Raw genomic sequence first — 26421 nt, forward strand, 5'->3', positions numbered from 1 at the left:
TTATGACCCATCATGAAATGGAACCCCTAGTGTCCATCTTTGCATTCAATATCCAGTATCTCCAAAGTGTTATTTGAGGTAAATGGTACCATGTTCACAATCACCATAGACACGTGAGGTGGAAGCTTCTTCATCTGACTTCACAAAGTCAAAAACAGTTGCTCTAGTACCCTACTCCCAGACACCCAGACCATTAACAATGGACCACACAGGAGTCTTCAGGTCGCGTCCCTATAAAAAAGGATCCTAACCTAAACTAAATGGCAAATAGGTGTCCACAGACAATGATTGGCCTTCCTGGGGGCATGGAGAGAGGAGTGTGGAAGGAAAGCCCAAGAGAAATGTTTGGTGAAGCCCCATTTCTTAGGTAGGGGTTTGGGTCTCTTCTCAGGGAAAATTTCTCTATTTCCTGCCCCTCCGCCCAACAACCCCAGCCTCAAGCCCACTCGGCCACGGCCACGACACAGAGGCACTTATAACCATTTTCCTTTATTGTGTTTAGTGGGGCAACCAGAGGCTGGGGGAGGGGGAATGATCCCTGAAACGGAGAACACCCAATAGGGTAAAATCCACCCTGCCCCCACTGGCCGCTGGTTCGCTTCCACAGAGCTCGGGTCAGGCCCCTCTTTCCTGTGGGGTGTAAGCTGGCCTGGTCCCTGAGTCGGCCACGTTTTGCCAGAGAAGGCGTGTCTGGCCGCCGCCATTACTGACTAGCCTCCCGGTACCGGTGCAGCAGGTCACTGACGTCTGTACTTTCCAATTTCACCCAGCCGTCTTCCTTCATGTGGTACACTGTGGGCAAATGAGAATGAACATGGAGTCACCTTTCACTTCAGCAAGTTTCTGTCAATGGTATTATGTGGAAGGTGACAATAGCAGACACTGAAACATAGGCTCCAAACATACCTTATTACTAGAACGTCAATGCCCCTCTTCTGATGCTGAAAACCTCCTCCCTACTGTGCCTCCCCTGACACTCCCAATCTCAAATCCCCCCTCCCCACCCGGGAGTGTGGTAGTGGTAGCATTGGTCTCTTACTATTGACAACACCTCCAGAATAGCTGTCTCGGTGGGTGGCGTAAACGATAGCCCTGCGGCCCAGCTCATAGGCCTCTTCAGGGCTCAGATCGGGCCGGTAGCCACTATCCATGACCCCATAGGCATAGGTGTTCCCACTGCCAGTGGAGAACATATTTCCTGAGAGCCGAGTCCCATCTGAATTCACATAGTAGAGTCCAGGACCCTATAGGAAGCAAGAAGGTTCCAGGTTGGTATTGGGGAGGGAGTTTTTAGTAACATACGGGTTCAAGTATGAGCCAAAAAAGTGGATAAAAGAATAACTGCAGAACCGCATCTTAGTAACAATCACAGAACTTCGGGAGGAAAAAAAGTTGGAATCAGCTATTTTATCGAAAGGGACAAGCTTATGAAACAATGGTCCACATCTGGACCCAGAAACAGCCCATGGATATGCCGGAACGGTTCTATAACCCAGTGTTCTATGCGCCGTGCGTCTTGTAGGGCAGGGAGTGGGAATGTATGATGGGGAACCTGGCCTCTCATCTGTTCGAAGGGAACATGGAGAATGGAAAGCACCCACCTTCTTATCCCAGCCGCAGATCATACTGCCCATGGACAGGCCCATGCCCCGGTACTGGAACACCATGTTGGAGAGCAGTTTGGAGGCTGCCGACACTGAGATACGCTCCCCATTCCGCAGATAGTACAGCCTGGGTACAACAGGGTAGTGGGGGCAGAACACTCAGAGGTGGCAGAAGGCTGGATCTCTGAGCAACCCACTTGATACACAGGAAGTGATTAAAGAGATAAGCATTTGGGAGGAATGGTTTTGTAGGATCTAAGGATCAGGGAGAGATTTGGGATTTAAAGTATCTAAACCACGTGAAGAAATCCTAGTAAATGATACCGTCCCACCAGGTTTGATGACGCCAGGGCTAAACGACTGACAAATTATCTGGCTTACTAGCTGGAGCACAGGCTGAGATTTGGGAGAAGGCCTTTATCACCAAAAGGCTGTTTTGTGAAGTACTACATTAGCACAGGGGGAAAGGATGAGGAGCAGTGATCTGGAGGTTCCAAGATTCAGAACTGACCAAAAGGCTTAGGAGGGAGATGAGAGGCCTCACCTACCTGCACTCCTTGGCCAGCAGACGCTCCCAGTACTGACAGTCCGCCGCAGAGCCAGACATGGTGCCAAGCAGGTAAGGGTTAATCTCAATCACCTTATTACACCTTAAGGTGGCTGGAAGAAGATGGAGTTTTGAGAGAGGAGGAATGACCCTGCAACTCTCCCTGTGTGCCCAAAATCAGTATCTGCTTCTGCCTTGGTGCAGATGTTGGGCTCCTGCTGAGAGGGGGCCCAGCTCCCCAGGTTCTGCCTGCTGGAACACACACACTCACCGACGTAAGTCCCAGCAGAAGCACGAGAATCCACCGCCACAACCACTCCATGCTGGAACTTGAAAGCCAGCGTGGTGGTGCCATGGGCCATCTCGATCTGAACATTCCTTTCTCCATTCCCACCATGAGACTGGAAGAATTCAGTGGGCTAATGAGAGAGAAAAGGCAGAGAAAGGGGCACTGAAAACTTGTGAATCACGGGGCTCCAGGAAAGGGCTTAGGAGAGTTTTGAGAACGAAGAGATAGGCAGAGATTCTCCAGCCACCAATAACTGGAACGGTTAATAACCAATCTCTACAAGGAAATGACCTGGGAAAAGAAGAAGCACGTGACACCAACCTTTTCCATTTTCCAGCACAATAGATATGAAAGGAAATAAATGTTAGCCGTAACTAAACATTGTAAGGGTGGCTTTAATGGGTTTTTTTTTTTTTTCCATTCATAAGTCCTTTAACCCCCACAACGGGTGTTGTTAATAATATCCCCATTTTACAGAAGCGATGCCCCAGACCTTGCTTGACTAAGTGATTGAGCCAAGACACAACAGTTGAGTGGCTGAGAGGAGGCTAACAGCCAAAGTTCGCTGGTTTTCCAAGGCACTTCACGGCCCCTATGGCATACAATAGCCCCATGCCAAAGGCTCGGTGATTTGCGTGTGATGGAGAACTGGCAGGAAAGCTCTCTGGTCTTCCTCCACCACACCTCTAACTCCTTGCCCTAATCTGTACTTTCTAACCCTCAGGCGGTCGGCCCCTGATTCCCACGTGGCCCCCGCCCTGGCACCGCGCGCTGGACGCGGCTCTCCTTGACGGAAGGATGGCCCGCTCTGGGTTTCCTGGCCTCTGGGTAGTCTCAAGGGAGACCCCCCCATCCCCATGCACCCTCCTCCCCGCCTTCCCTCGGGGTGTCTTACAGCCCTGACCTGCATTCCTCGGGGGAGGGCGAACTCCGGAGATCGCAGAGAGAAACTGTAGTGTCCAGGGTCCGAGCGAAGCTGACTGCCCAGGGTGGAGAAAGCGCAATCCTTCCTCTGCCCTCGGGGGGCTCCGCACACCTCCAGGAGCGCCATGATCGCCTAGGACCCGGAGATGTGTCGGAAAGGGGAAGCGAAAGCGAAAGCCCGCAGCCTTAAGGGGAGGGAAGCAGAATTTTTTCCGCATCCCCCTGCCCTTTCCAAGAAGAGGCCAGTGGGCGGCTGGAGACCAGGAATATTAGGAACAGGTTTCTCTGCGCCGCCCTTATACGGGTTGAGGAAACCATGGATGATAGACTGTCAGAAGAAAAGGAGAAAGAGGGGGCGACTTCGAAAGCCCTCTTGGCGCTGAGATTTCAGTAGACACCAACACGCCGCCGGGCATCTTCTGGACACTTAGGAAGTGGGTATGGGATTGTATGGTCTTAAAGGCTTAGCCTCAACCAGAAAGCTACAAGTCAGTGAGAAGTAGGGAGCAGTTTCACCTCCGGGAGCTGCGGTGTTCATAGAAGCATCATTTTATAAAAATAGGAGAAAGAGGAGGACGTGGGGGCAGTGAGTCTTGAGGACAGGTTCTGGGACAACCGGCAAAGGAATATACCCGCAGCGTCTGGGGGAAGGAGAAGGCTCAGTGTCTGAACCTTTCGACTTGGTCCCTCAGGGCCCCTCCCGGTTCAACGATCCCTCTAACCTACAGCCACCCGCAAGAACCGCCCTTTCTGCTCGCACCTCTTCGCACGACTCCCGCTCGACTGAGCACGGTGAGGGAACTTCTCTAAGCCCCGCCTCTCCTTGCAACCTGTGTTGGCCTAAACTGCCCGGCAACTGTTTACGTCACACGACCATGGCCCTCCCAGAATGGACGAGATTTACTAGACCACCCCGCCCACTAGGCTGAAATTACCCTCGGCAGGTGCCACTTCTGAGCCCAGTGAGCTCTGGGGGAAAGGACCCAGGCGGGGCGGGGCAGGTGGTAAACTGAGCTCAGCGCCTGGCGCGCTCGCACTTCCTCTAGTTGCGCTCGCCCTCCATCTTCCACCTCAGAAAGGCCACCGCTCCGAGCCGCAACTGCTAGTGCTTGGAGGGCGCTGTATCCCACTCTGACTCATCCTTGGGGGCGGACGTGGGAGCATGGGGAAGTGGAGGGGCAACCATAGGAAACAGAAAACTTAAGGGAGGATATGGCATATTTAGGACTGTGAAGTGTGCAAATGCTGGTGAGCCATTTGGTGCACTGAAAACAGGAGAAACCACAGTTATAAAACACCACCTTTATTATAAATACCAAGAATCCAGAGTGTGTTTATGGGCCAGCATATGCCTTTAGTCCTATTGGAAAGTATTCTTTCTGTATGTTCTAAAGTTCTTCTCATTTTCAGGGTTCTATCCACAACAAACCTGGCTCTAAACCCAGTTACACTAAGGGGTTATGAACTCTGTTTTCTTCCAAGAAATCTGCATTATCAAGAGGAGCTTGGAGACGGGGTAACACTCGTGGCAGAATTTCAGGCATCGTTCTAGGATGTCACTCCTCCTAGAAGCAGCTGTCTATTGTGCAGCTCTGGTAACACCTTTGTTCCCAAATTCTCCACTACAGAGGGCAGAAAAACAAGGGAGGGAGGTGGCATGTGCAGGTCTGAGAAGGCTTTCATTCTGGAGCACCTGACCCGTCAGCAGCCTGCATCATGTCCCAGTAGCGTCCGTTCCTCTCCATGAGCTGCTGGTGGGTTCCTGCTTCACAGATGGTACCTCCTTCCAGAAAAAGGATTTGGTCAGCCTGCTCCACCAAGCTGAGACACTGGGTGATGAGAAGCACAGACCTAGAGCCCCGCTCAGGGCTTTTGTACAGGAGCTGCTCCACCTGAGAAAAGACACAGACTCTGTCAAGAACCCAGGGAGACACCTGTGTTTCCAGAGCAGGGGCAGATCTCACCAGGATCACTGCCACCTCTGCCAACAACCCCAAGGAGCTGAAGATTCTTGTTCTGAGTGCTCCTCTGTCCAGCCTTTGATTTGTTAAGGACTGTTTACATGAGGTGGTGACAGCAGAATAAAAGTCAGAGTCCTGTGGTGAAACCCATAAGGGAAGAGTAAAGGGTATCAAATAGTCTCTCCTCTTTACCTATAAACTGGGCATTTTCTATTCTGTTTTAAAGAAATATAACTTAGTGGTAAAGAGCATGAGCATTCAGTTCAGGCAGGCTTGCCTTTGGGTCTACGCTCCGCTATTCAACAGCTCTAAGACAGTGAGCAGGCTACTCAGCCTCTCTTAGCCTCCATTTTATCGTCTGTAGAACGAGGATAACAACACCCAGCTCACAGGCATTTATGATTAGTAAATGAGTGAGACAGTACATGGAGAGAGCCTAGTAGCATGTCTGGCACATAGTAAAAGAGTAAAAGCTCAATTGATATTAATATTGTTAGGATGGTCTTCTTATGTTTGGCTTCAGAGATTCAGAGTCTGTAGATAGTCTCTTTGAATTGGTTCTAAGCATCTTGGGGAGCAGCTGTTGGGAACTGAGAATTCCAAGGATTGGTTTGGATAATTATGTTAGTACACCTCACACAGGATGAATGAAGGAGGGAAGATTGGGTGGGATATAGTCACTAACAAAATGTCTCTCTCACCCGTAACTGGCTATTTGCATCAAGGGCACTGGTAGCATCATCCAAGATGAGTACACGTGGTTTCCGGATCAGTGCTCGAGCCAAGGCCACTGCCTGTCGCTGACCCCCTGATAGCTGGCTCCCAGCCTCGCCTACCTCTGCAGAGATAAGAGCCCAGGTGAGGCCTGGACAACCACATGTGCATCCACATGCTTGCCTGCGGGTGCGCGCACGCATGCACACACACCCCCACCCCCCCCCCCCCCACACACACACACACCCCAAGGACTGGATGCATTCACTTTCCTTCTGGGAAGGTGAAGAAGTTCGGAAGATGTGAGGATGAAGAAGCCATAGGAACAAGATCCTACAACTTCAAACTGATCTCAGCGTGTTGGGAAGAACGCTGAATAAAGGTTTCAGTAAAGATGTCTGGGTAATGACACGAGCTAAGAGAGCACCTGTGTTATAGCCCTGAGGGAGTTCAGAGATGAAGCTATGGGCTCCAGACTCCATTGCAGCAGCTATGACTTCCTCCATAGTTGGCTTCTGGACCAGGCCATAGGCAATATTTTCTCGAAAACTCCTTCCAAATAGCTGTGGCTCTTGTCCCACTGCAGCCACCTGGGACAAAATATGATGAAGAGGCATAGAACAAGGAACACAGGAGTATGGTTATCCAGAGACTGAGGACTCAAAATCTTTACTGAAAGCATATCACAAAATTCCACACCACAGCCTCTCTCCTGACTACACGCCATCTCCACTCAAGGTCCATCACTCCTTAGCCCTCCTTTCAGAGTGCTTGGTGACAGTGTTCGTTGAGAGTTCTTCTTACTCAATGCCCCCTGCCCTCCCCCATGCCATCTTCTTGCTCACCCGTGTGTGCAGGTAGCGATGCTCATATTGGGGAAGGGGCTTCCCATCCAGCAGCAGCTGCCCCGTTGTGGGCTGGTAGAGATTCTGGAGCAGGGCAGCCACGGTGCTCTTCCCAGACCCATTGGGCCCCACCAGAGCCATCACCTGACCAGGATGCAGGGTGAATGTCAGCCCCTGGAGGCCAGAGAATCAAAAAAGAAAAGAGGCAGACTAAGGCCTTGAGTCTGTCATTGTCTTGTTACATAGCATGATGTCTTACCCCAGAGAAGAAAGGGAGAAAAAATTGGGAAATACAGCCACTCCTACCCTCCCATAGGCATAGACCTCTGTTCCTCAGGGATGACAGCTCCCCAAGGAGTAGAGATGGAAGGTGAGGCAAAAACCAGAGCAAGGACCAAGGACTGCTATGCCACACACTTGGTATTACATATCATGAGAAAGCAGAAAAAAAAAATCACATTCTAAATCACAACTGGAAACCAAAAGAAAAGACAGAAGACTAGAGACAGATTTTGCTTCAGCAATTCCTTAGGATGTGAGACCCTTCCCCCTGAGAGCCTCTTCTCCCATCCTCTTTAGAAATCCAAACCCGTTCTTGAGTGTGGGGCAGTTGTATGGAGTAGAAGGTGCTCATCTTTGCCTTCAAAGGATTAGGAAGCATCTATCTGAACCTTGTGTTAAGCAAGCTGAAGGCAGGAAGGAAGTTTAGGATGGCAGAGTCGAGAGTGCGGCCAGTGAACACCAAGGATCGGTAGGTTGTACCTGCAGCACTGGGACATCTGGACGGTTTGGGTAGGCAAAGGAGACATCTTGAAACTGGACACAGCCCTTCAGGTTTACGGAAGTCAATACACCACTGGCAGGACAGCGAGGAATCCGGTCCAGGTATTCAAATATTTTCTCTGAAGAGCCCACAGCCTTCTGTACCTTGGGGTAGGTGGAGAGCAGTACCTGGAGGCGAGGTATGAGTATTGAGAAGGGGGAGAACGAATCTGCTTGCCAAGGTTATGTGATATGAGAAGGGTAAAGAACAGAAGGAAGGTGACACAGGTGGTGACAGAACGTGGGACAGAAAAGCACGGGAGAATGAAAATGGAAGGATCTCACCTGAACTACCTGGGTGAACTGGATCTGGTAGAGAATAAATGTGACAAGGTCCCCATTGCTTACAGCCCCACTTGTCACCAGCCGCCCACCGATGTATAGGATTCCCACCTTCAGCAGCATCTCTGAGAGCTGTGGGAAAGCCACAGAGAAAAGTGATGGGGTTGAAAAATCTCGAGAGAGGTGCAAAGAACTAGACTCATTAGTCATTATGAAGATGTAAAGTCCCTTTCCCCCAGGTAAGAGCCGGAGGCTCCCCAGGGGGAAAGGAAGAACGCCGCGTGGGGGCTCCATGGTGTCTTCCTCGGTTACACCACAGAAGCCATCACCATCATTATCGCTTTTGAGGAGCATTTTGCTCTTCACAAAAGGCTTTCGTGAATGTAGTGCCATCTAATATTCATATCAACAACGCTGTAGACAAGGTCATACCAATCCCACTTTTTAAAATGAGGAAACGGTCTCAAGAGAAAATAAGTTACTAGCCCATGGTCATAGAGCTAGTAAATGGCAGCCACCAAGCCAGGAATTCCCAAATATGGCTCTGGTTCTTTTCCCATTATATAATGGCTCTCACTAGCACATCCACAGAGTCCCAGCATGATGCAGGACCCGATGCAGGAATTTATGGCTCCCTGAGTGCTGCCTGAGAGGCAAAGGAAGGCCCTGGGACTGGAAAATGTGGCCTCTCCCTAAAAAGGGGGCTGGATGGACTCTGCATACCTTGGTGAAAGGAAGCCATCCAGAGGGCCTAAAAAGAGGGAGGCTGTTAGGAACGCTGAGTAGGATGAGAACACCAAACCAACCATTGCCCAGTGGAGGAGGAGTGTGGAACAGAGTCATGGAAAAGGGAATGGAGTCAAGGCATCTCAGGGGCAAGGGAATAGGCATTTATCTCTGGGTGCTCACACTGATGGTCCAGAGGTCGACTGCATAGGCCAGAGCCTCCTTCTGATGGAGTGTCTTCATATCCTGCAGCTTTTGCCTAAACTTCTGGGCCTCACCCTCCTCATTGGCAAAGCTCCGGACTGTGGGCATAGCTGACAGAACCTCAATGGCCACCTGGCTGGATTCTGCCAGAGATTCCTGGACCTGTGCTGCCAGTGCCTGTGGAGACATGGACAAGAGATGTCACACAGGGTTGGCAGACCGTAAGGGACACTAATACCTGAGTTACCTAGTTGGAGATTAAAGGTGAGAAGAGGCAGCTGAATGAAGAAAAGCAAAAGGGGCACCGTTATACTCCCTGGATACTAAAGAGGCACACAGGAGAGGAAATCACTGAGAAGGGTCGTAGAGAATCGTAATCTTGAGACCAGTGATCATGTTTGTAAAGGAAGATTGTGGGCAGAAGTTAGAAGAGAGTACACACAGAACATGGAGCTCAACGCTGAGCAATCCAGGAACATGGCTTATAGGGCCAGGGAGTCCTGTGAAGGTGGGGAATCAAGTGAGGGAGCCAGGAAAGAACCCTGAGAGGAATGAATTCTGCCTAGTCTGGGAAACGAAGGTCTGTGTAGGGTGAGGCATCTCCCTGGACATACCTGGTACCATTTCCCCAGCGTCTTAGGCATAAGAAAAAGCAGAGGCAGGACGACCAGGGTGACCATGGTGAGGGACAGTGACCCCCAGAGCATGAGCCCCAAGAGACACAGCCCCCGCACCAGGTACCACAAAGACAGGCTCAGCTTCTCACTCAGAGACTCACTCAGGGTGGATGTGTCCTCCGTCACCCGAGAAGTGATGGCTCCTGCCAGGGATTGGGAAGAAGACAGTGGATTAATGAGAGGCTCTGGTAGGTGGGACTAGCAATGAGCCAGGGGGAGGGGAAGGGGGGACAACATGATGTTCTGAGGAGGCTGAGGAAAACAAGGTAAGGGGGAGAGGGCAGTTGAGGGATCTCAGTGTAGGGAGAATGAGTATTAGAAAGAAAAAGCCTAGGGGTGCCTGGGTGGCTCAGTTGGTTAAGCATCCGACTTCAGCTCAGGTCATGATCTCACAGTTTGTGAGTTTGAGCCCCCATGTCGGGCTCTGTGCTGACAGCTCAGAGCCTGGTGCCTGCTTTGGATTCTGTGTCTCCCCCTCTCTCTGCCCCTCCCCTGCTGGTGCTCTGTCTCTCTATCTCAAAAATAAACATTTAAGAAGGAAGGCAGGGAGGGAGGGAGGGAGAGAAAGGAGAAAGCCTGGCGGAAGGAAGGAAGGAAGGAAGGAAGGAAGGAAGGAAGGAAGGCAGGCAGGCTGCCCATGTGAATTTCCATTTCTCTGACAGATTTTTGTTCCTTAAAGAACACGAATACCCCATGCTGCATACAAGGGCAAGAAGAGCTTAAGCTGGTCACACAACAGAGCTGGAGAAAAACAGAGGGTGCTGCTAGAAAGCAGTCCAGAAAACTATACTGAGCACTGGGCTGGGAATCAAGAGACGGGTTCTATCCCCAAGCTCCTCTCTATCCATAGGTGACCATGCCGGTTTCAGCATTTAGGGTCCAGGTGTCAGTTTCCTTCCCTGTAAAATAGGCAGTTGGACTCTGTGACCTCCAAATTTCCAGGTTTGAAATTCTGTAGCTTCTATCTAAATAGACACATAGGGATAAATCATGGAAAAATCTTAGATGGAAAAAATTCAGAATATTATAACATAACATAACATAATATTTTTGCTCTTGAGATATATCGAGAATAAGAAATGACAATGTCTATGTGTGAGAGAGACCAAAGTTATAAGTAAAAGAGGATATATGGCGCATATAGGGAGAATGTAGATATAGAACGAAAGAGTTTCATGACACACCTGTTTGGTTCTTTTGGAAAAACTCTGTTTCCTGGCGCAGAACAGCCTGAAATACTTCTCCCTGAAACTGGCTGTGCACACGACCCATGGTGCTGTTATAGATCCCATCACCCACGAACTCCAGCACTGCGCTAGAGAGAGATGGAGAGAAAAAGGATCGGGGTGTGTTCAGAGGACAGAGAGAAGGTCCCAAAGAAGTGCACTTTGGACAGCTGCCCCAACTTCTATCTCCCCCTTTTTCTGGGCCCCCCATTCTCAACCTTCCGCCTTCATTCAGCCCCCAGACCTGGCTGTGGTGAGAATGGACATGAGCATTATGTATCTCATGAAACCAGAAGCTGTCCCATCTTGCAGAATGAAGTCAACAAGGCGGCCGGTGAAGAACGGCATGGCCATCTCCCCTGGAGAGAGAAAGAAGGGACCGGTCAGCCAAGCAGATAAGCTCCAACCAGACTGCTCCCCCCCCTCCAGCCCATCCCACTGTTTCACTGTCACCAGTATCCTGAGGGCACCAGCAGAAAGAGGACACTGAGAACACAGCCCTGCACCTTAACAGGTCACCTTGGAACTCACAACCTTGAGCCCCACCAGACTTTTGTGCGTTTGCTTAGGAAGGCCAGAGGTCATAGGGTGTGCTGACCAGAAGAAAGGACTGGCCCCAGGTGGCCGGTGAAGCAACGTCTGAGGTAGCATTGGAGTCCACCACTCCTGACTCCGACCCAGTCCAGAGCTCTTTCCTGGTGGTCTTCTCACGACCAGAGCTGGGTCGCCTTCCCCCATCCACATTTCCCAGAACCCACATTAACCGATCTCACTGCCCATTACTTTTGATGCCCGCCCAGTCCCCTACTGTCCGTCCCTCTTACCCGCATCCCTCTTACCAAGACAGGAGAGGACACACAGGACCAACAGGAGCGGGACGCGTCGTATCTCTGAACCCAGGCAGCCTACAAGCCGGCGCACCGCACCTCCTGAACCTCCGTGACTTTCCGGCACACAAAGTTCCCTGAGCTTATGCCAAATGGCAGCGGCAGGCAATGCTGCTACATAACTGAGGGCGAAGGCATCCAGGCGACTTCCCCAGTGCAGGATCCTGGAGCTGTGAGAATCCCTGGGAACTCTCCATGAGCTCAGCTCTCGGAACAAGGCAAGTCCCGGCAGGGCCAAGCTCAGCGCCGCCGCCAACGACTGCAAAGCAGCCAGCCAGCCCCGGACTCCTGCGCTTTCGCTCCCGGAACCGACCGTTGCCCTGAGAACCCCACGGGCCCCCAGCCACAGCACAGCCCAGCGGCTCAGGCCCACCACCCAGACCCGGAGCAGCGGCAGCGCGGTGGGCACCAGCACGGAGCATATTCCGGGGAGCGCGCCCCGGAGCAGCACCCAGTCGACGAGAACCAGCAGCGCTATCCCCAGCCACGCGAGGGAAGTTCGGGAAGGGCAGAGGCACCCGCAAGGCCTGGGGGGCCCAGAGCTGGCCATGGGCGCGCGGGCGCTGCCGGGGGTCGCGCCCCCGCCTGGGACTCTCCGCTGTCCCCGCCGTGCCGGAGGCTCTGGGTGCCGATCGAGTCTGTGCCGGTGAGGGCGCAGGGGCCGGCGGCCGGGAGAAGAGGGAAGGGCGGGCGGAGGCAGGGTTTTCGGAAAGTCCCGGGAACGCCAGGTTCAGGCCGCGCTAGCTAGAAGCCAGCCGTTTCGCGGAAAGGGAAACCGAAAGCGGCAGGCTGCTCTGTAGGCAGGCCGGATCTGTAGATCCGCCCCCCTTCAGAATGTGGCCCGCCCAGACTATTTTGGGAGAAGGCGTGGGAATCCGATCTGAGGTTCTGGAGAGAGAAGTCTTGAGGCTCCGCCTTCTCCATCAAGCACACTCGTCCTTCCTTTCATTGCTACCTCTTGCGGACCCCACTTGTCGGGACTTTCTTTACCCCAGCCTTGGGACTTGCTTAACCCCAGGCCTTTTCGTCACTTGTCTCTGGGCAGTTCTGTCCTAAGTAGGTTAGCGCCTGGTGCGAAGCCGCACCGAAAGGACCCCGGCGCCCCCTAGCGGTCTTGGTGAGGGCGCGGGGCTATATAGGCAGAGTGCTGCCCTCGGTCCCAGGAAGAAAACCAGTGCCCCTGGAGGCAAGGAGCGCGGCGCCTCGCGGAGATGCTGCGGTCTGGCGAGGTCCACACTGGGGTAAGTAGTCTGTGCTAGAGGTTTAGCAGAGGGGTGGAGAAGGTGGCAAGACAGGGGGACCCCGAAAGCTCTGAGGTGTGAATATGGTAACTAACAGAGTGAGAAGGTAGTTTGTGGCAGCCAGTCAGTGCCTGTAGAGATGCCCTGCGATGAATACAGGGCATGTCTATTCTGAAGGGGGTCTTGAAGGGGTCCGCGAAGGACTAGGCGCGCGAGGCTGGTGGAGAAGGAGGTGCTTTGGCTCTTAGCTGGAAGTATCGAGGGGAAGCTTCTCTGAAGCGCTTTCGCTTTCAACTCTGGACTAGAGAGAGGGGCTGGTTAAATCAAGGAAGGGGGTCGGAGAAGGTGCAGATGGATGAAGAAATGGTGCCCTGGGTGAAGTAGGAGCGCGCTTGGGAGAGGAGAATATGGGCACTGATTGAGAAGGGACAGCTCATCACACAGATCTTTGATAAACTGGCCCCTGCGTAATTCATACCCCCAGCCCTGATAATGGGGGTTCCTTGTGAGCTGGTGGTGCCCTTCACCAGCCTGATCCACGAAGGCTCCTGCTTGGCCCAGGTGCTGCTGTGCTCCCTTCCCTGGGTCGTCCCTGCCCACTCCCATCCGCCCGCCCAGGCTCAAGGCTGGCTGGCTTCTGCTCCCAAACTACTGCCACTACCCTTGGCTTGGGGGCAGCTTTGTCTTAGAGAAATAACCTCTAGAATGGGGCTGCCCTTATTCAATGGCCCTCTCTTCATGGTAAGTCAATATGTCTGAAAGCACACTCAGAGCTATAGCCCTGGGGTCCAGAGTAACTTATGGGGTGATGAGAATGCACTAAAACCATTTATAAGACAGAAAATCTCCCCTCCCTGCCTGATGAGCAGTGGGAAGTAGGAAACAGAAGTCAAAACAAGAGGTGGGAGTTAGACCTGGGTTTTAGTCCCAGTCTGCTATTAACTCTGGGTGACCTTGATAAGTCAGTTGCCTCCTCTATGATTCAGTCTCCTCATTCGAACCAAGAATCTTTAAGGCTCTTTCCAACTCAACAGGAGTAGAAACCGTATAGCTTTATTCCTTTCACCTTCCTGAATTCTTTTCCTTAATTTCTTTTCTTGACCTGAAAAAGTCAGCTTTTCTTGACCTGAAAAACTCCCCCAACAAGCCGCCTCAACGGTACAGATCTCTTCCCCTAGCTACTGTTGACCTCTTGATCAGAAATCCTTAAATGAAAGCTTCATGTTAAATCATCTCATGTTCCTGGCTTCTTCCCTCCTTACTAATGCATGACCCTGCTAACCACTGCGGCCCTTGATGTTTTCTGCTGTTTAATAAGCTAGTTAAGGGGGATGTGGGGTAGAGAATTGTGGGCCAAAAGAAGACATGACCCTGTTTCCCAAGGTCACAGCCACTTGCTCTGTGTTGGGTCCGTACCATATCTGCACACACACACACCAAGCACACGTGGTGGAAGTAATTCACCTGTGGGGCTGCCTTGCACCACAAGTACTAGGGCGCCAGCGCTTGAAAGTGCCCCCCGAGCCAAATGTCTACCTCTGAAAACCTCATCCCACCTCTTTCTTTATAGTTGGGAAGGATTCTACTTAGGAAGGTTGGGACCTACGGATGTGATTCTTTCGACCAGGCTATGACCTTCTCTTGCAGCTAGGAGAGAAGATAGAGAAAATGGGAAGATGGAAGGGAAATCCCATATTGGGAGTCATCTTGGCCTAAATTACTGTATGACCTTGAGCCAGTCACCTCCCCTCTCTGGGAATGTTTCCTCATCTGTAATATGAGAGAATCAAGACTCTTCTTGCTCTGACATCCCATCCTCCACATCTCCGCAGACGACCATCATGGCAGTGGAGTTCGACGGAGGTGTTGTGGTGGGTTCTGACTCCCGGGTGTCTGTAGGGTAAGTACCCGTCAAGGTGAATTCTTCTGGAAGGAAGTCAATGGCTCCCAAAACAGATTTTTCTTACCCATTCATGAAGAGATTGGTAAAGTAGAACTTTGAAGAAATTGAGTTAACCTTTCAGAAAGGCCCCTATAATGAGATATATGGCAAGTGTATGGGTCCCTGAATTCATGGAGGAGAATCAGGAGCCTGAATGCTTATGTGGCCTGTCCCTACAGGAGTGGGTATATAAGAATAAGGTATGAGAAGGAGGTAGGATACAAAGATTTCAGGGTCCCTCCTTCCATCTATGTTTAGAAATAGAAAAGATGGTTCTGGGCACCTGGGTGGTCCAGTCAGCTGAGCATCTGACTCTTGATTTCAGCTCAGGTCATGATCCCAGGGTCGTGGGATCGAACCCCAAGTCCTCACTGAGTGTGAAGCCTGCTTAAGATTCTTTCTCTCCTTCTCTCTGTCTCTCTCTCCCACTCATGCTCTCCCCCACTCATGCTCTCTCTCTAAAATTAAATGAAATGAGATGAATAAAATAGAATAAAATAAAATAAAATAAAGTAGAAAGGAAAGAAAAGATGGTTCTGCCAAGCAGATATCCTAGCTTCTCATCCGGTACATGTTGAACTAATTTTGTCTCCTCCATCCTGACCAGTTTCCTCATATGCGAGATGAGTATATGGGATTAGGTCAATATTGCTTACTTTATGTCCCAAAGAACACACAACTTCCTCTAGATGGGTATAGTAAAGAAAAATTGCTTAAGCACATTATTCTTAAGGTACTATTTTTTGTTTTATTATAAACTCTAAGCCTGAAAAATAAGTCTAATTTTGATCATTACTTGCAATATTTTGTTTAATTTGAGATGATTTTTTTCCTGCTCTAATCCAAGTATTAAATTTCATGTACTCTGTGGTGGCTGTTCTCTTGTCAAATAAATTTGACAAACACTGGATGATTAACCTCAAAAATTGTGGCAACACTAACGCTGATGACTGTTGACTCCTTCCCGGCAGAAAGGCAGTGGTAAACCGAGTGTTTAACAAGCTGTCTCCACTACATCAACACATCTATTGTGCTCTCTCTGGTTCGGCTGCTGATGCCCAAGCCATGGTTGACATGGCCGCCTACCAACTGGAGCTCCATGGGTATGAAGCTTTGGGGTTCTCAGTTCACAATCACTAGAGTTCTCCCAACCAGAAAACCACTATAGTGTCCTATTCCAGGAGCACTGCAGTGAAAAGTGAAAAATTCTTGTTTGGACTCCTGTTTTTATTATCTTTGAACTGGCACTTGAATCCCAAACCTGGTTTCTGCATCTGTAAAGTGGAGGTAATTAATAATACCTATCCTATCTCACCCAATGGTTATTTTGAGAATCAAATGATCCACGTGAAAATGACTTGAAAATTGTAAATCACTATCCTAATATAAATAACGAGAAAGAAGATGATGATGTGGCCTACCATACTATCAGGCAGTTACCCTGTGAGAAGCCAAGATCACTGGTGCAGAAATAAAGCTTATCTGCTTTTATCCATAGAGGCAGGGCCGTTGCAGCCAAGAGTTATACAATTGGGGGATGGGTGGGTAGGACAAAGAGTAAAGGAGGGGAACATTGAAATCTTCTTAACAGTTGGTGGTGTGAGATTGGTCTCCCTGTACATGTGGGAGAGAAGCTGGAGTTTGAACTATTACAAGTATGGGTTTCAGATTTCAGGTGTCCCTTGGCAGGGATCATGGTAACAGCACAGGAGGGTGGAACGTCTGGAAATTATATTGACCCCTATTACTAACACTTCCTTTAGGTTGGAACTGGAAGAATGTCCGCTTGTTCTAGCTGCTGCCAACGTGGTAAGGAATATCTCTTATAAATATCGGGAGGACCTGTCTGCACATCTCATAGTAGCTGGCTGGGACCAACGTGACGGGGGCCAGGTGAGTCTTTCCCAATGTACTCCCTCCCTTGGTGTTCCCCACTACCCTAGAGAGGGAGATAGAGGTCATATGTCATTCTAGCAATGAGTTCCAAGGACACTGCTTAGATTATACTGCATAGTATAATCTCAACGGACGGGAAAAAGAGATAGTGGGGCTTCGCTGCAGAATAGAGATATCCTGACTGTCTCAGTGGCAAGGAGAGGATTGATGCTTCCATAGTCTGACCTGAGGACACCTCCCCTAGGTGTATGGAACCCTGGGAGGAATGCTGACTCGGCAGCCCTTTGCCATCGGTGGCTCTGGCAGCACCTATATCTACGGTTATGTGGATGCGGCATATAAACCAGGCATGTCCCCTGAGGAGTGCAGGTGTTTCACCACCAAAGGTAACTAACCAAGTGGAAGGGTGCCTGGGGAGGGTTTTCAAACACAGGAAGGAAGTTAAGAGTAAGGAACACAATGAGGAATACATGAGTGACCATTTAATGTCCAAACTGGAACACTTTTGAGAGTGAAAGAATGCAGGACAATGCTACACTAGATGGGACTTCAGAACAAAGGCATAAGTCTGACTGTTTTTTTGAGTACCCCATATTAAAATATACAGTTACTCTAAGAATCACTGGTGTGCTAGAGTGGGCTTGGGCTAGCTCATGAGAGTCAATTGTTAAATATTCAAGGATTCATAAGCTGCTTATTTAGCTATTCATAACTTGAAATCTTTTGTGGTGAGAGTTTTGAGACCACCAACACCAGGAGATGTTACATATAAAGACTTTATTTTTTTAAGTTGGTTTACCAGCACACCACTTGATATGTGTCCCTGGGAGATGGGTTTTGAGGTCTGAAAGTGGTAGTAAGCTTATAGACAGGACGGGAAGGAAAAGATTTCTGAGGCTGTCATTCTCTTTCCCTCTCTCCAACCTGAAACCCTCTGCAGCTATCGCTCTGGCCATGAACCGGGATGGCTCTAGTGGGGGTGTCATCTACCTGGCCACTATTACAGCTGCTGGTGTGGACCATCAAGTAATTTTGGGTAATGAGCTGCCGAAATTCTATGACAAGTGAATCTTCCTCAGACCTCCTTTCCTTATTTTGTAATAAACTGTCTGGGACCAGAACCTGGTATGGTCAATGGAAAATGGGTGCTCAAGGAGATGAAGGTTAGGGGAGGGGGCTTCTTCCCTCCCAGAAGTTAGATACCCTTTCTTAATGTGTTCATTCACATTAAAGATCAATACATGACAATTGCTTAAAATTGAATGATTTGTGAGTCTCAAAGAACAATAACAGCCATCAAAACACTGAGCAAGGTATTCGCTAAATGCTTATAAACTTTATCTCTTATAACCCAAACAAAAGAACGTACCTGGATTAGACTACTACTTCCATTTACAGACAGATGAAGGCTTAGAAAAGGTTAGTCCCTTAACCAAAGTCAAAGCAAATTCAAAAGCAGAAATCTGGAATTTAGTTCTTTTTTTTTACCGTATGCCCTTCCTCTCCCACTATATGAAACTTTCCATTCCCTCAAGCATTGTATATCATGTCTTCCTTGAAATCTGCAACAGTTACCAGCACAGTAGTTGACACTTAAGAAGTTATTACCAGATGCCTGAGTAACTGTTGTTAAACAGGCCGACTTACAGCCCAATCTTTGCCATGCACTTACCAAGTGACAGGACAAGTTATTCCCCTTCTGTGAGCCCTCACTTCCTCTTCTGTCAGGTAAAGATGTTGAGCTACTTCTAAGGTGGGATATGGCTTGGATATCCAATGTCATTTTGCTAATAAGTGAGCAGTTAAGAGATATATTTAACAGAAATCATAGTAGGCTACCCAGGAAGCTGCTGTCTGCTTTTCTTTCTGGATCTCGGGCTTAACATATAAATTCAAAGTACCCTAAAACAAGCCTATGCCCTTGGGAGTATGTGTTTCATTTGGAGGAGAAAAAAAAATCTAAAATTGTAGAGACTTGAGTTCTTTCTAGCCATGATATTTAATTTATTCTGAAGTTTAAAGTAATAGCTTAAGAACCTATCTCTCCCACTAATCATAACTAGAAACTCTGGAAAGCAGACAAAAAGCAAGTGCGGAAGGACTCTGAACAGTAGACAAAAGCAGGTGGGCTATGAGGAGAGCCCAAACTTGGAGAGGAACGCTCCCCATGGGTAGTTTTGGATTTGTCTCCCTCTTTCATCTCCCAGCTTTGTCCTGAAGTCAGGCCTCAGGTGCAAAGCCGCAGTGCCCTAAATTGCCTAGAGAAACATCATTGTTCTGGCTGGAGGAATGGAGGAACCGGGAAAAAGGAACCCTGTGTAGGGGGGAGAGTGCAGGGAGGTTCCCACATGAGGGAGCTGGCTGGAGAAGGGGATTCCTTGAGTCTAGGTTGGAACTCTCACGAGTACCGAGTGACCCTGAGATACACAAACGTGAGGCACAGCACGGACTTTTTGAGAGCTGAACTAAGATTTAAGCCTTTTAAAATTAGAAAGCTGTCTTTTTCTTTATTGGCCAATGAATTGTGTCTTGTGTCCCTCATTCCAAAAAGGACTTGTAGCAGTTCACAGAGACAAACACAACTGAAAAAGGGGAAGGAAGAGAAGAAACTGGGGCAGAGAGAAAATAAAGCTAGGAAATAAGTAAAGCCAGGGGATCAAACTAAAATACAAAATGAACATCTTCTGTTAAGATTCTCAGGATCCACATAACAGTAAAAACATATGGTATTTGTCTTTCTCTGTATGACTTATTTCACTTAGCATAACACTCTCCAGTTCCATGGGGGAGGGGAAGAAAAAAAAAAAGAGGTTAGACTCTGAGGGAGAGAGCCAAAGCATAAGAGACTCTTAAAAACTGAGAACAAACTGAGGGTTGATGGGGGGTGGGAGGGAGGGGAGAGTGGGTGATGGGTAGTGAGGAGGGCACCTTTTGGGATGAGCACTGGGTGTTGTATGGAAACCAATTTGACAATAAATTTCATATTAAAAAAATGAACATCAAAAAGAAAAGAAAAGAAATGGAGTACTGGATTTGTCTTATACTGGCAAACAAGAGCAAATTGTAAAATATTCAGAAATTGTGAAAGACAATTGCTAACCATGGGTATCTTAACATTGGCCATGATTGGAAGTATTTATTCTACAGAAACCAGGAATGTTACATGTCAGAATTTTTTTCCCCAGAGAGCCAGTTTAACAGGGCATATATTTATCAACCAGCTACAGATGGGTAAAAAACAATTGGCTCTGAGCTACAAGGTAGTGAAAACAAAGAAGGAAAGGAAATCAGGTATGAGGTTCAAAAGATTCATATAAAAGCTACAGCACTTGGGGCACCTGGGTGGCTCAGTCGGTTGAGTGTCCAACTTCGGCTCAGGTCATGATCTCGCAGTCTGTGAGTTTGAGCCCCGCATCGGACTCTGTGCTGACAGCCTGGAGCCTGTTTCTGATTCTGTGTCTCCCTCTATCTCTGCCCCTCCCCTGCTCATGCTCTGTCTCTCTGTCTCTCTGTCTCTCTCTCTTGTCAAAAATAAATAAACCTTTTTTTAATGTAAAAAAATAATAAAAGGTACAGCGCAGGGAATATAATTAATGATATTGTAATAGTGTTGTGTGGTGACAGATGGCAGCTACAACTTGTGTTGGACATAGCATAACATAAACTTGTGGGATCACTATGTTATACACCTGAAACTAATATAACATTATGTGTCAACCATACTTCAATTTTTAAAAATTAACTAAAAAGAAACCATCCAACAAAAACAACTCTATATGCATGAATAAATTTTCAAGTCACATAGAGGATTTGCAAAAACAGGATATGCATGATACCCTAAAGGAAACTACAGTAGATTCCAAAGTATCAGTATCTTTGAAAAAAGCTACATTTTATAGCCATATTATACTAAAAGTAGAACTTGATAACAAAAGGATACCTAAAATTCTCACAGTTTGCAAACTAAGAAAGTATTCATGAATAAGGTGGATTTAAAAGGCAGTCATGGGGTGCCTGGGTGGCTCAGCCAGTTAAGTGTCTGACTTTGGCTCGGGTCATGATCTCACAGCCCATGAGTTCAAGCCCCACTTCGGGCTCTGTGCTGACCATGCAGAGCCTGGAGCCTGCTTCACATTCTGTGTCTGCCCGTCCTCCACTCACACTCTGTCTCTCAAAAATAAATAAGTGTTAAAAAATAACAATAATAGTAAATGATAAATGGCAACGACATTTTAAAAAATAAAAGGCAGTCATGAGAGAAAATAACACGTTTAGAACTAGGTGGTAAAAATGTTGCATATCAAATTTTATGAGATGCAGTTAAAGCAGTACTCAGAATTTTACAGCTTCAAATACATTTATTACAACAAGAAAAGTTAAATATAAATGGCCTAAAATTTCTCCAAAATTTTGAAAAAGAGTGATTGAATAAACTTAAAGCAATAAGAAGGAAGGAAATTATAAAGATAAGAATAGAAAGCAATTTAATAGAGGACAAAAACTATGTAGTAAAAATTCACAAAACCGAAAGCTCCTTCTTAAAAAAATATTTGTAAGATACTCAAATTTAGAACAAGACTGATGATGAATAAAGGGGAGAGAAAATGAAGAAACAAAATACGGAATGAAAAGGGGAGAATAGCCTACAAATATTACAGATATGAAACTTAATAAAGGGTAAAGTTATCAAATCGAAAATTGAAAAATTTCGATGAGACAGATAGCTCCTAGAAAAATTTAAACTAATGCAATTTGTACAAGAAATAAAAATTTGAGAATACCAATAAATATTGAAGAAATGAAAAAAGTTGCTAATAGCATCTGATAAAAATAATTTTTTTAAATGCCCACATGGTTTCACAGGTGAGTTCCATCAAACATTCAAAGAGTATACAACTCCTATCATATGTGCTTTTTTCCAGAAAATAGAAAAAAGATTAAAGCTGTTCAGCTAATTTTATTAGGCTAGCATAATCTTGATTTCAAAATGAGGTATGGGGAGGGCGCCTGGGTGGCTGAGTTGGTTAAGTGTCCTACTCTTGATTTCTGCTTGGGTCATGATCTCACTTGATTTCGGCTCAGGTCATAATCTCATGGTTAGTGGGTTTGAGCCCCACGTCAGGTTCTGCACTGACAGCACAGAGCCTGCTTGGGATTCTCTCTCCCTCTCTCTCTGCCTCTCTCTCTCTCAAAATAAATAAATAAACATTTTTAAAAGAGGCGGGGGAACAAAAAAGGTAATAGAATGAACTGTTAAGCACAAAGCAACTCACTTTGAATAAAGAATATATACACACAAAACAATACACATTTTTCAAGAATACATATAACCAAAAGATATATACAAAACACAGGAGAAGGGTTGCCTTTGGTGAAGGGAAAGAAACTGGAATTTGGGAAACGTGCATCAAAAGAAATAAATAGTAACAAACATAGAGAAGATTTTGTATGGACCAGTGATGACCATGTGCCACGAACTGAGGAATATAATTCTAATATTTGTGTGTAAGATTTTTTTAAAATTGGGGCGCCTGGGTGGCGCAGTCGGTTAAGCCTCCGACTTCAGCCAGGTCACGATCTCGCGGTCCGTGAGTTCGAGCCCCGCGTCGGGCTCTGGGCTGATGGCTCGGAGCCTGGAGCCTGTTTCCGATTCTGTGTCTCCCTCTCTCTCTGCCCCTCCCCCATTCATGCTCTGTCTCTCTCTGTCCCAAAAATAAATAAAAAACATTGAAAAAAAAAATTTAAAAAAAAAAATAAAATTAATGACTCAAAGAAAATCATAGCTCTGAGAGCAATTTATTCTATATTTCCATGACAAATATTTGATAATTCCCTATTTTTTCCATCTAATTAAATACAGGGAATATAGTTAAAGTGTTCAGTTGAGGATCAGGATTTAGACAGGGGAGATAGAAATTAAAAAAGCTTAGATTCCTCCCTACATTTACAGCATCTCTTTCCAATTAATTATCTCCAGTAATATGTATTTTTTATTCTAAGTATTTTAGAATCTAATAAACATCCTCTTTTTTATATAATGAGCCAGAATATATGGATTATCTTTGGTCCTCTTTACCAAATTCTTAACTCTGCTGGTTATGGGCATACATTGTAAGAAGAAAACTGTCTTAATTCCATTGACCTTATTCAGAAGCATTGGAAATTGGTTCAACAATATTCAACTTTACCCAACAATGTTTATGACAGAGTTGTATGTGGAGTATAGGTATGTGTAATACAGACTATATGCTCTCAAAAACTCAGAGATGAAGTACAGATATTCAATGTTTATCTAAACTGTGTTGGCAGGGAAGAGAGTGGATTTCTCTGGGAAGTGCTTTCTCTAGGAAATGTAATAGTCAGAGTCCTCTGGGTACCTGGGTACCATATCTGGGTACCATAGCCTAACCCAATTGACACAAAATCAGCCATCACATGGCTCAAGGTGCAACTTTGAGATAAATGTGGTGGGAATGTTGAGGAAGGAAATGGACTAGGTGCTAACCCATTAGGACAGATGAAAGATCACTGAAGTGTCAGACTGACCTCACATCCCAGGTAACATGCAAACAGGTTTTAGATTAAGTTAGGTATCAAATAACTACTGAGTGATTTCATTGAGGATTTTTTGTCCCTACCTTTATGGGCTAGCTGCCTTAGACTGCCTTAGAGAGCATACATAGAAAAAAGAACAAATTAAAAGCTTTTCATCCAAACTCAAGACATGAATGAGAAATTCTAAAAACCGCTGTAGCAGTTTTAAAGGATACCTTTTCTTCTGTACCCTAGCACAGATGTAGATGAGGGTCATAGAGCCATTAATTGTATAACCCCACAGTGTCTCTTATGCTAAGGTAAGGCCACTGGTTGGGAAGATTCGGGCCCTGAGATATGACATGGTGATATATGAACAGACACAGGGAAGTCAGACAACTGTGAATCCTCAATCTCCCAAACATCTTTGCTGGAAGAAGCAGACCCATTGCATTAGTTATTTATTACCCTGTCATACCCACTCTATTGGTTATCTATTGCTGTGTAACAAATGGCACCAAAATTTAGCAGCTTAAAATAATAAACATTTACTTTGGGGCATTATTGGGACAATAGGAGACATTTGAATATGGACTGTGTATTTGATAATATTGTATCAATTTTAAGTGTCTTGGGGGTGATGCTGGTGGTATTGTGGTTATGTAGGAGAAATATCCTTGTTCTTGAAACACACATGCCAAACTATTGATGGATGCATTGTCATAACGTCCACAGATTATTCTCAAATGGTTTAACAAAATAGTTCCTCAATGGTAAATAGATAAATAAAATGTACTATATTCACACAATGGAATCCTATATAAGAAATCCATATGAATAAACTAATAATTCAATAGCATGGATAAATCTGATAGAAACAATATTGAGTGAAGAAGGCAGACACACAAAAAATATATACAAGTATCTTTCAGTTATATATTGCTGTGTAGCAAACCACCCCTAAATTTCATGACTTAACACAAAACCAATCATTTTATTATCTCCTGAGAGTCTGTAGGTTAACTGGGCTTTAAGAGGTACTGATGTAGCCCATGAACCAAAGCATTTATTCATGGCAGATCCTCCACACAGCATCTCACATTCCATATATGGACAACAGTTATGTTTTCTGGCTGACTATGGGGTTCCACAATCCTTAGAATACTCTAAAACTTGCCCTGCATTATGAGTCCTGCCTCCCCAGAGTAGAAATCAGAAAACTCAATTCCCTAGGCCATCTTTAAAGCTAGGGCACCAATCAAATTCATCCACCTGTGACTTCAGTTCAACACCGAGCAACAGAAGAAAATGGAGGTCCACTCTGCACTTATTTCACTAACAAAGGTGACAGAAGAAGTAACTGGCTTTTGGGGAAGCAGTGGTTAAAAAAAAAGAAGTTCCTGGAACAGAAGTGGTTGAGGAGGTGTCTTCAATACCAATTGTGGTAAAGTCCCGTTCCTAACAACAGAGGAAAAAGCAAGCTTTAGAAGAAGTGGGACAGCAGCAGTGATGCAGTTTATCAGACATATTCTGTGTCTGGGTGGGGGAAGGGGTGCGGGGGGGGGGGGTGTCTTGTCCTGTTTATAATGAGCCTTCCATCTGTTGTCTCCACATTTCTACTCTAAAACCCTAAGTCTGAGAGAAATGTATTTTTTGGACTTTTTGAAGTCTTATCAAACTCATTAATGAAGGACCCAGGAAGAATAAAAGAGACTTGATTCAAAGACAAAAAAAAGGGGGTGGGGGTGAGAGAGAGATTTGCAAAACCAAGATGAATGTAGTCAGGAAAAATTGCTGTTAGAGATTCAAAATGATTAATGTACAACAGAGCAATAAAATCACAACCTTGACATATCTTCTTTACCAGAGAAAAAGCAAAGCCATCATACCTTATCAGCTTTCTACAGATTAATCTCTAATAGTACAAGGCTGGCTGGGTTCTTTTTAGTCAAGTTACAATCCCTAACACACCCAGATTGTGATCAGGCAGAATTATGAGAAAGTATTCAAGTATGAGAGTGAATAATCAAGCAAGCAAAATTTTTGCCTTATTTCTAATTTTTAGAGCAGTTTTTCCTGTATAAATAAGATTTTTCAGAACATTTTCAGTAATGTTCTAATTCAGTATCATTAGATGGACAGTCTCTTTTATTCAACCAGTTTAGATTTCAGACATAAAGACTTCCTCGTTGCGTGTTTGACAAAGGCAAGGTCTTATTATTTATTTTTACTGAAGTATAGTTGACACACAATATTATATTAGTTTCAGATGTACAACATAGTAATTTGACATTTATATACATTAAAAAATGGCTATCACAATAAGTCCTATTATCATATGTCACCATGTGTAGTTATTACAATATTATTGACTATATTCCCTATGTTGTACTTTACTTCCCTGTGATTTATTATAACTGGAATTTGTACTGTTTAATCTCCTTCACCTATTTAACTCATCCTCCCACTCTCCTCCTCTCTGGCAACCACCAGTTTGTTCTCTGTGTTTATTAATCTATTTCTGTTTTGTTTTGTTTTGTTTGTTTTGTTTGTTCATTTTGTTTTGTTTTTTAGATTCTACATATAAGTGAGATCATACAGTATTTGTATTTCTGATTTATTTCACTTATTTTACCCTCTAGGTTTATCCATGTTGTCTCAAATGGCAAGATTTCTTTCTTTTTATGATTGACTAATATTCCTCTGTGTGTGTGTGTGTGTGTGTGTGTGTGTGTGTGTGTGTGTAGACCATGTCTTCTTGACCCATTCATTTATTGATAGACACTTAGGTTGCTTTCATGTTATATCTTGGCTGTCATAAATAATGCGGCAATAACTATAGGGTGCATTTTTTTTTTTCAAATTAATGTTTTTGTTTTCTTTAGGTGAGTACCCAGAAGTGGAATTGCGTGTATGGTACTTCTATTTTTAATGTTTTGAGGAACTTCAAGTTATAGGATTATTTGTTCTTGTTCTGTGAAAAATGCCATTGGTGTTTTGGTAGAGATTACATTGAATCTCTATATTGCTTTGGGTAGTACAGACATTTCAACAATATTAATTCTTCCAATCCATGAGCACAGCATATCTTTCCATTTAT

At 46.1% G+C, this 26421-nt stretch overlaps 3 protein-coding genes across 6 annotated transcripts; 1 reads left to right on the forward strand and 2 right to left on the reverse strand.

Annotated features, from left to right (window-relative positions):
• Positions 1 to 470: 470 nt before the first annotated feature.
• Positions 471 to 4187, reverse strand: PSMB8 (proteasome 20S subunit beta 8). The gene is made up of 7 exons (XM_060614319.3): positions 4125 to 4187; positions 3345 to 3497; positions 2423 to 2570; positions 2153 to 2264; positions 1602 to 1731; positions 1040 to 1244; positions 471 to 792 (listed from the first exon to the last, which is right to left on the reverse strand). The coding sequence occupies exons 2-7, from the start codon at positions 3489 to 3491 to the stop codon at positions 704 to 706; spliced, it is 831 nt and encodes a 276-aa protein (XP_060470302.1). The 5' UTR covers positions 3492 to 3497; positions 4125 to 4187; the 3' UTR covers positions 471 to 703.
• A 464-nt stretch (positions 4188 to 4651) lies between these two features.
• Positions 4652 to 12425, reverse strand: TAP1 (transporter 1, ATP binding cassette subfamily B member). The gene is made up of 11 exons (XM_060614250.3): positions 11661 to 12425; positions 11066 to 11180; positions 10780 to 10910; positions 9533 to 9738; positions 8898 to 9095; positions 7992 to 8120; positions 7647 to 7835; positions 6885 to 7058; positions 6467 to 6629; positions 6027 to 6163; positions 4652 to 5256 (listed from the first exon to the last, which is right to left on the reverse strand). The coding sequence occupies exons 1-11, from the start codon at positions 12256 to 12258 to the stop codon at positions 5044 to 5046; spliced, it is 2253 nt and encodes a 750-aa protein (XP_060470233.3). The 5' UTR covers positions 12259 to 12425; the 3' UTR covers positions 4652 to 5043.
• A 46-nt stretch (positions 12426 to 12471) lies between these two features.
• On the forward strand, positions 12472 to 18045 carry PSMB9 (proteasome 20S subunit beta 9). 4 transcript variants are annotated; one of them, XM_060614339.3, is made up of 6 exons: positions 12472 to 12949; positions 14597 to 14849; positions 15863 to 15994; positions 16655 to 16784; positions 17032 to 17173; positions 17728 to 18045. In XM_060614339.3, exons 2-6 carry the CDS (start codon positions 14791 to 14793, stop codon positions 17853 to 17855), a joined length of 591 nt encoding a protein of 196 aa, XP_060470322.1. In that variant the 5' UTR covers positions 12472 to 12949; positions 14597 to 14790; the 3' UTR covers positions 17856 to 18045. The 4 variants fall into 4 exon arrangements, with proteins under 4 accessions (XP_060470322.1, XP_060470321.1, XP_060470320.1 ...); XM_060614338.3 differs by having other exon boundaries at positions 14597 to 14847; positions 15858 to 15994; XM_060614337.3 differs by having other exon boundaries at positions 14782 to 14849.
• The last annotated feature ends 8376 nt before the right edge of the window (positions 18046 to 26421 follow it).

The sequence above is a fragment of the Panthera onca genome, chromosome B2 (genome assembly GCF_046562875.1).
Source record: "Panthera onca isolate mPanOnc1 chromosome B2, mPanOnc1 haplotype 2, whole genome shotgun sequence".
NCBI lineage: Eukaryota > Metazoa > Chordata > Mammalia > Carnivora > Felidae > Panthera > Panthera onca.

Excerpts from the sequence above, each read along its gene's own strand:
- PSMB8 (XM_060614319.3), bottom strand. The coding sequence starts at position 3,491 with ATGGCGCTCCTGGAGGTGTGCGGAGCCCCCCGAGGGCAGAGGAAGGAT. Across the intron at positions 2,571-3,344 it reads CCCTCCCCCGAGGAATGCAG|CCCACTGAATTCTTCCAGTC; the intron begins GTCAGGGCTGTA and ends CTCTCTCATTAG. Across the intron at positions 1,732-2,152 it reads CTGCTGGCCAAGGAGTGCAG|GCTGTACTATCTGCGGAATG; the intron begins GTAGGTGAGGCC and ends TGTTGTACCCAG.
- TAP1 (XM_060614250.3), bottom strand. The coding sequence starts at position 12,258 with ATGGCCAGCTCTGGGCCCCCCAGGCCTTGCGGGTGCCTCTGCCCTTCC. Across the intron at positions 9,739-10,779 it reads TTTCCAAAAGAACCAAACAG|GAGCCATCACTTCTCGGGTG; the intron begins GTGTGTCATGAA and ends AATCCCTGGCAG. Across the intron at positions 6,630-6,884 it reads ATCGCTACCTGCACACACGG|GTGGCTGCAGTGGGACAAGA; the intron begins GTGAGCAAGAAG and ends ATTTTGTCCCAG.
- PSMB9 (XM_060614336.3), top strand. The coding sequence starts at position 12,920 with ATGCTGCGGTCTGGCGAGGTCCACACTGGG. Across the intron at positions 14,848-15,857 it reads CTGACTCCCGGGTGTCTGTA|GGCAGAAAGGCAGTGGTAAA; the intron begins GGGTAAGTACCC and ends TGACTCCTTCCC. Across the intron at positions 16,785-17,031 it reads ACCAACGTGACGGGGGCCAG|GTGTATGGAACCCTGGGAGG; the intron begins GTGAGTCTTTCC and ends CACCTCCCCTAG.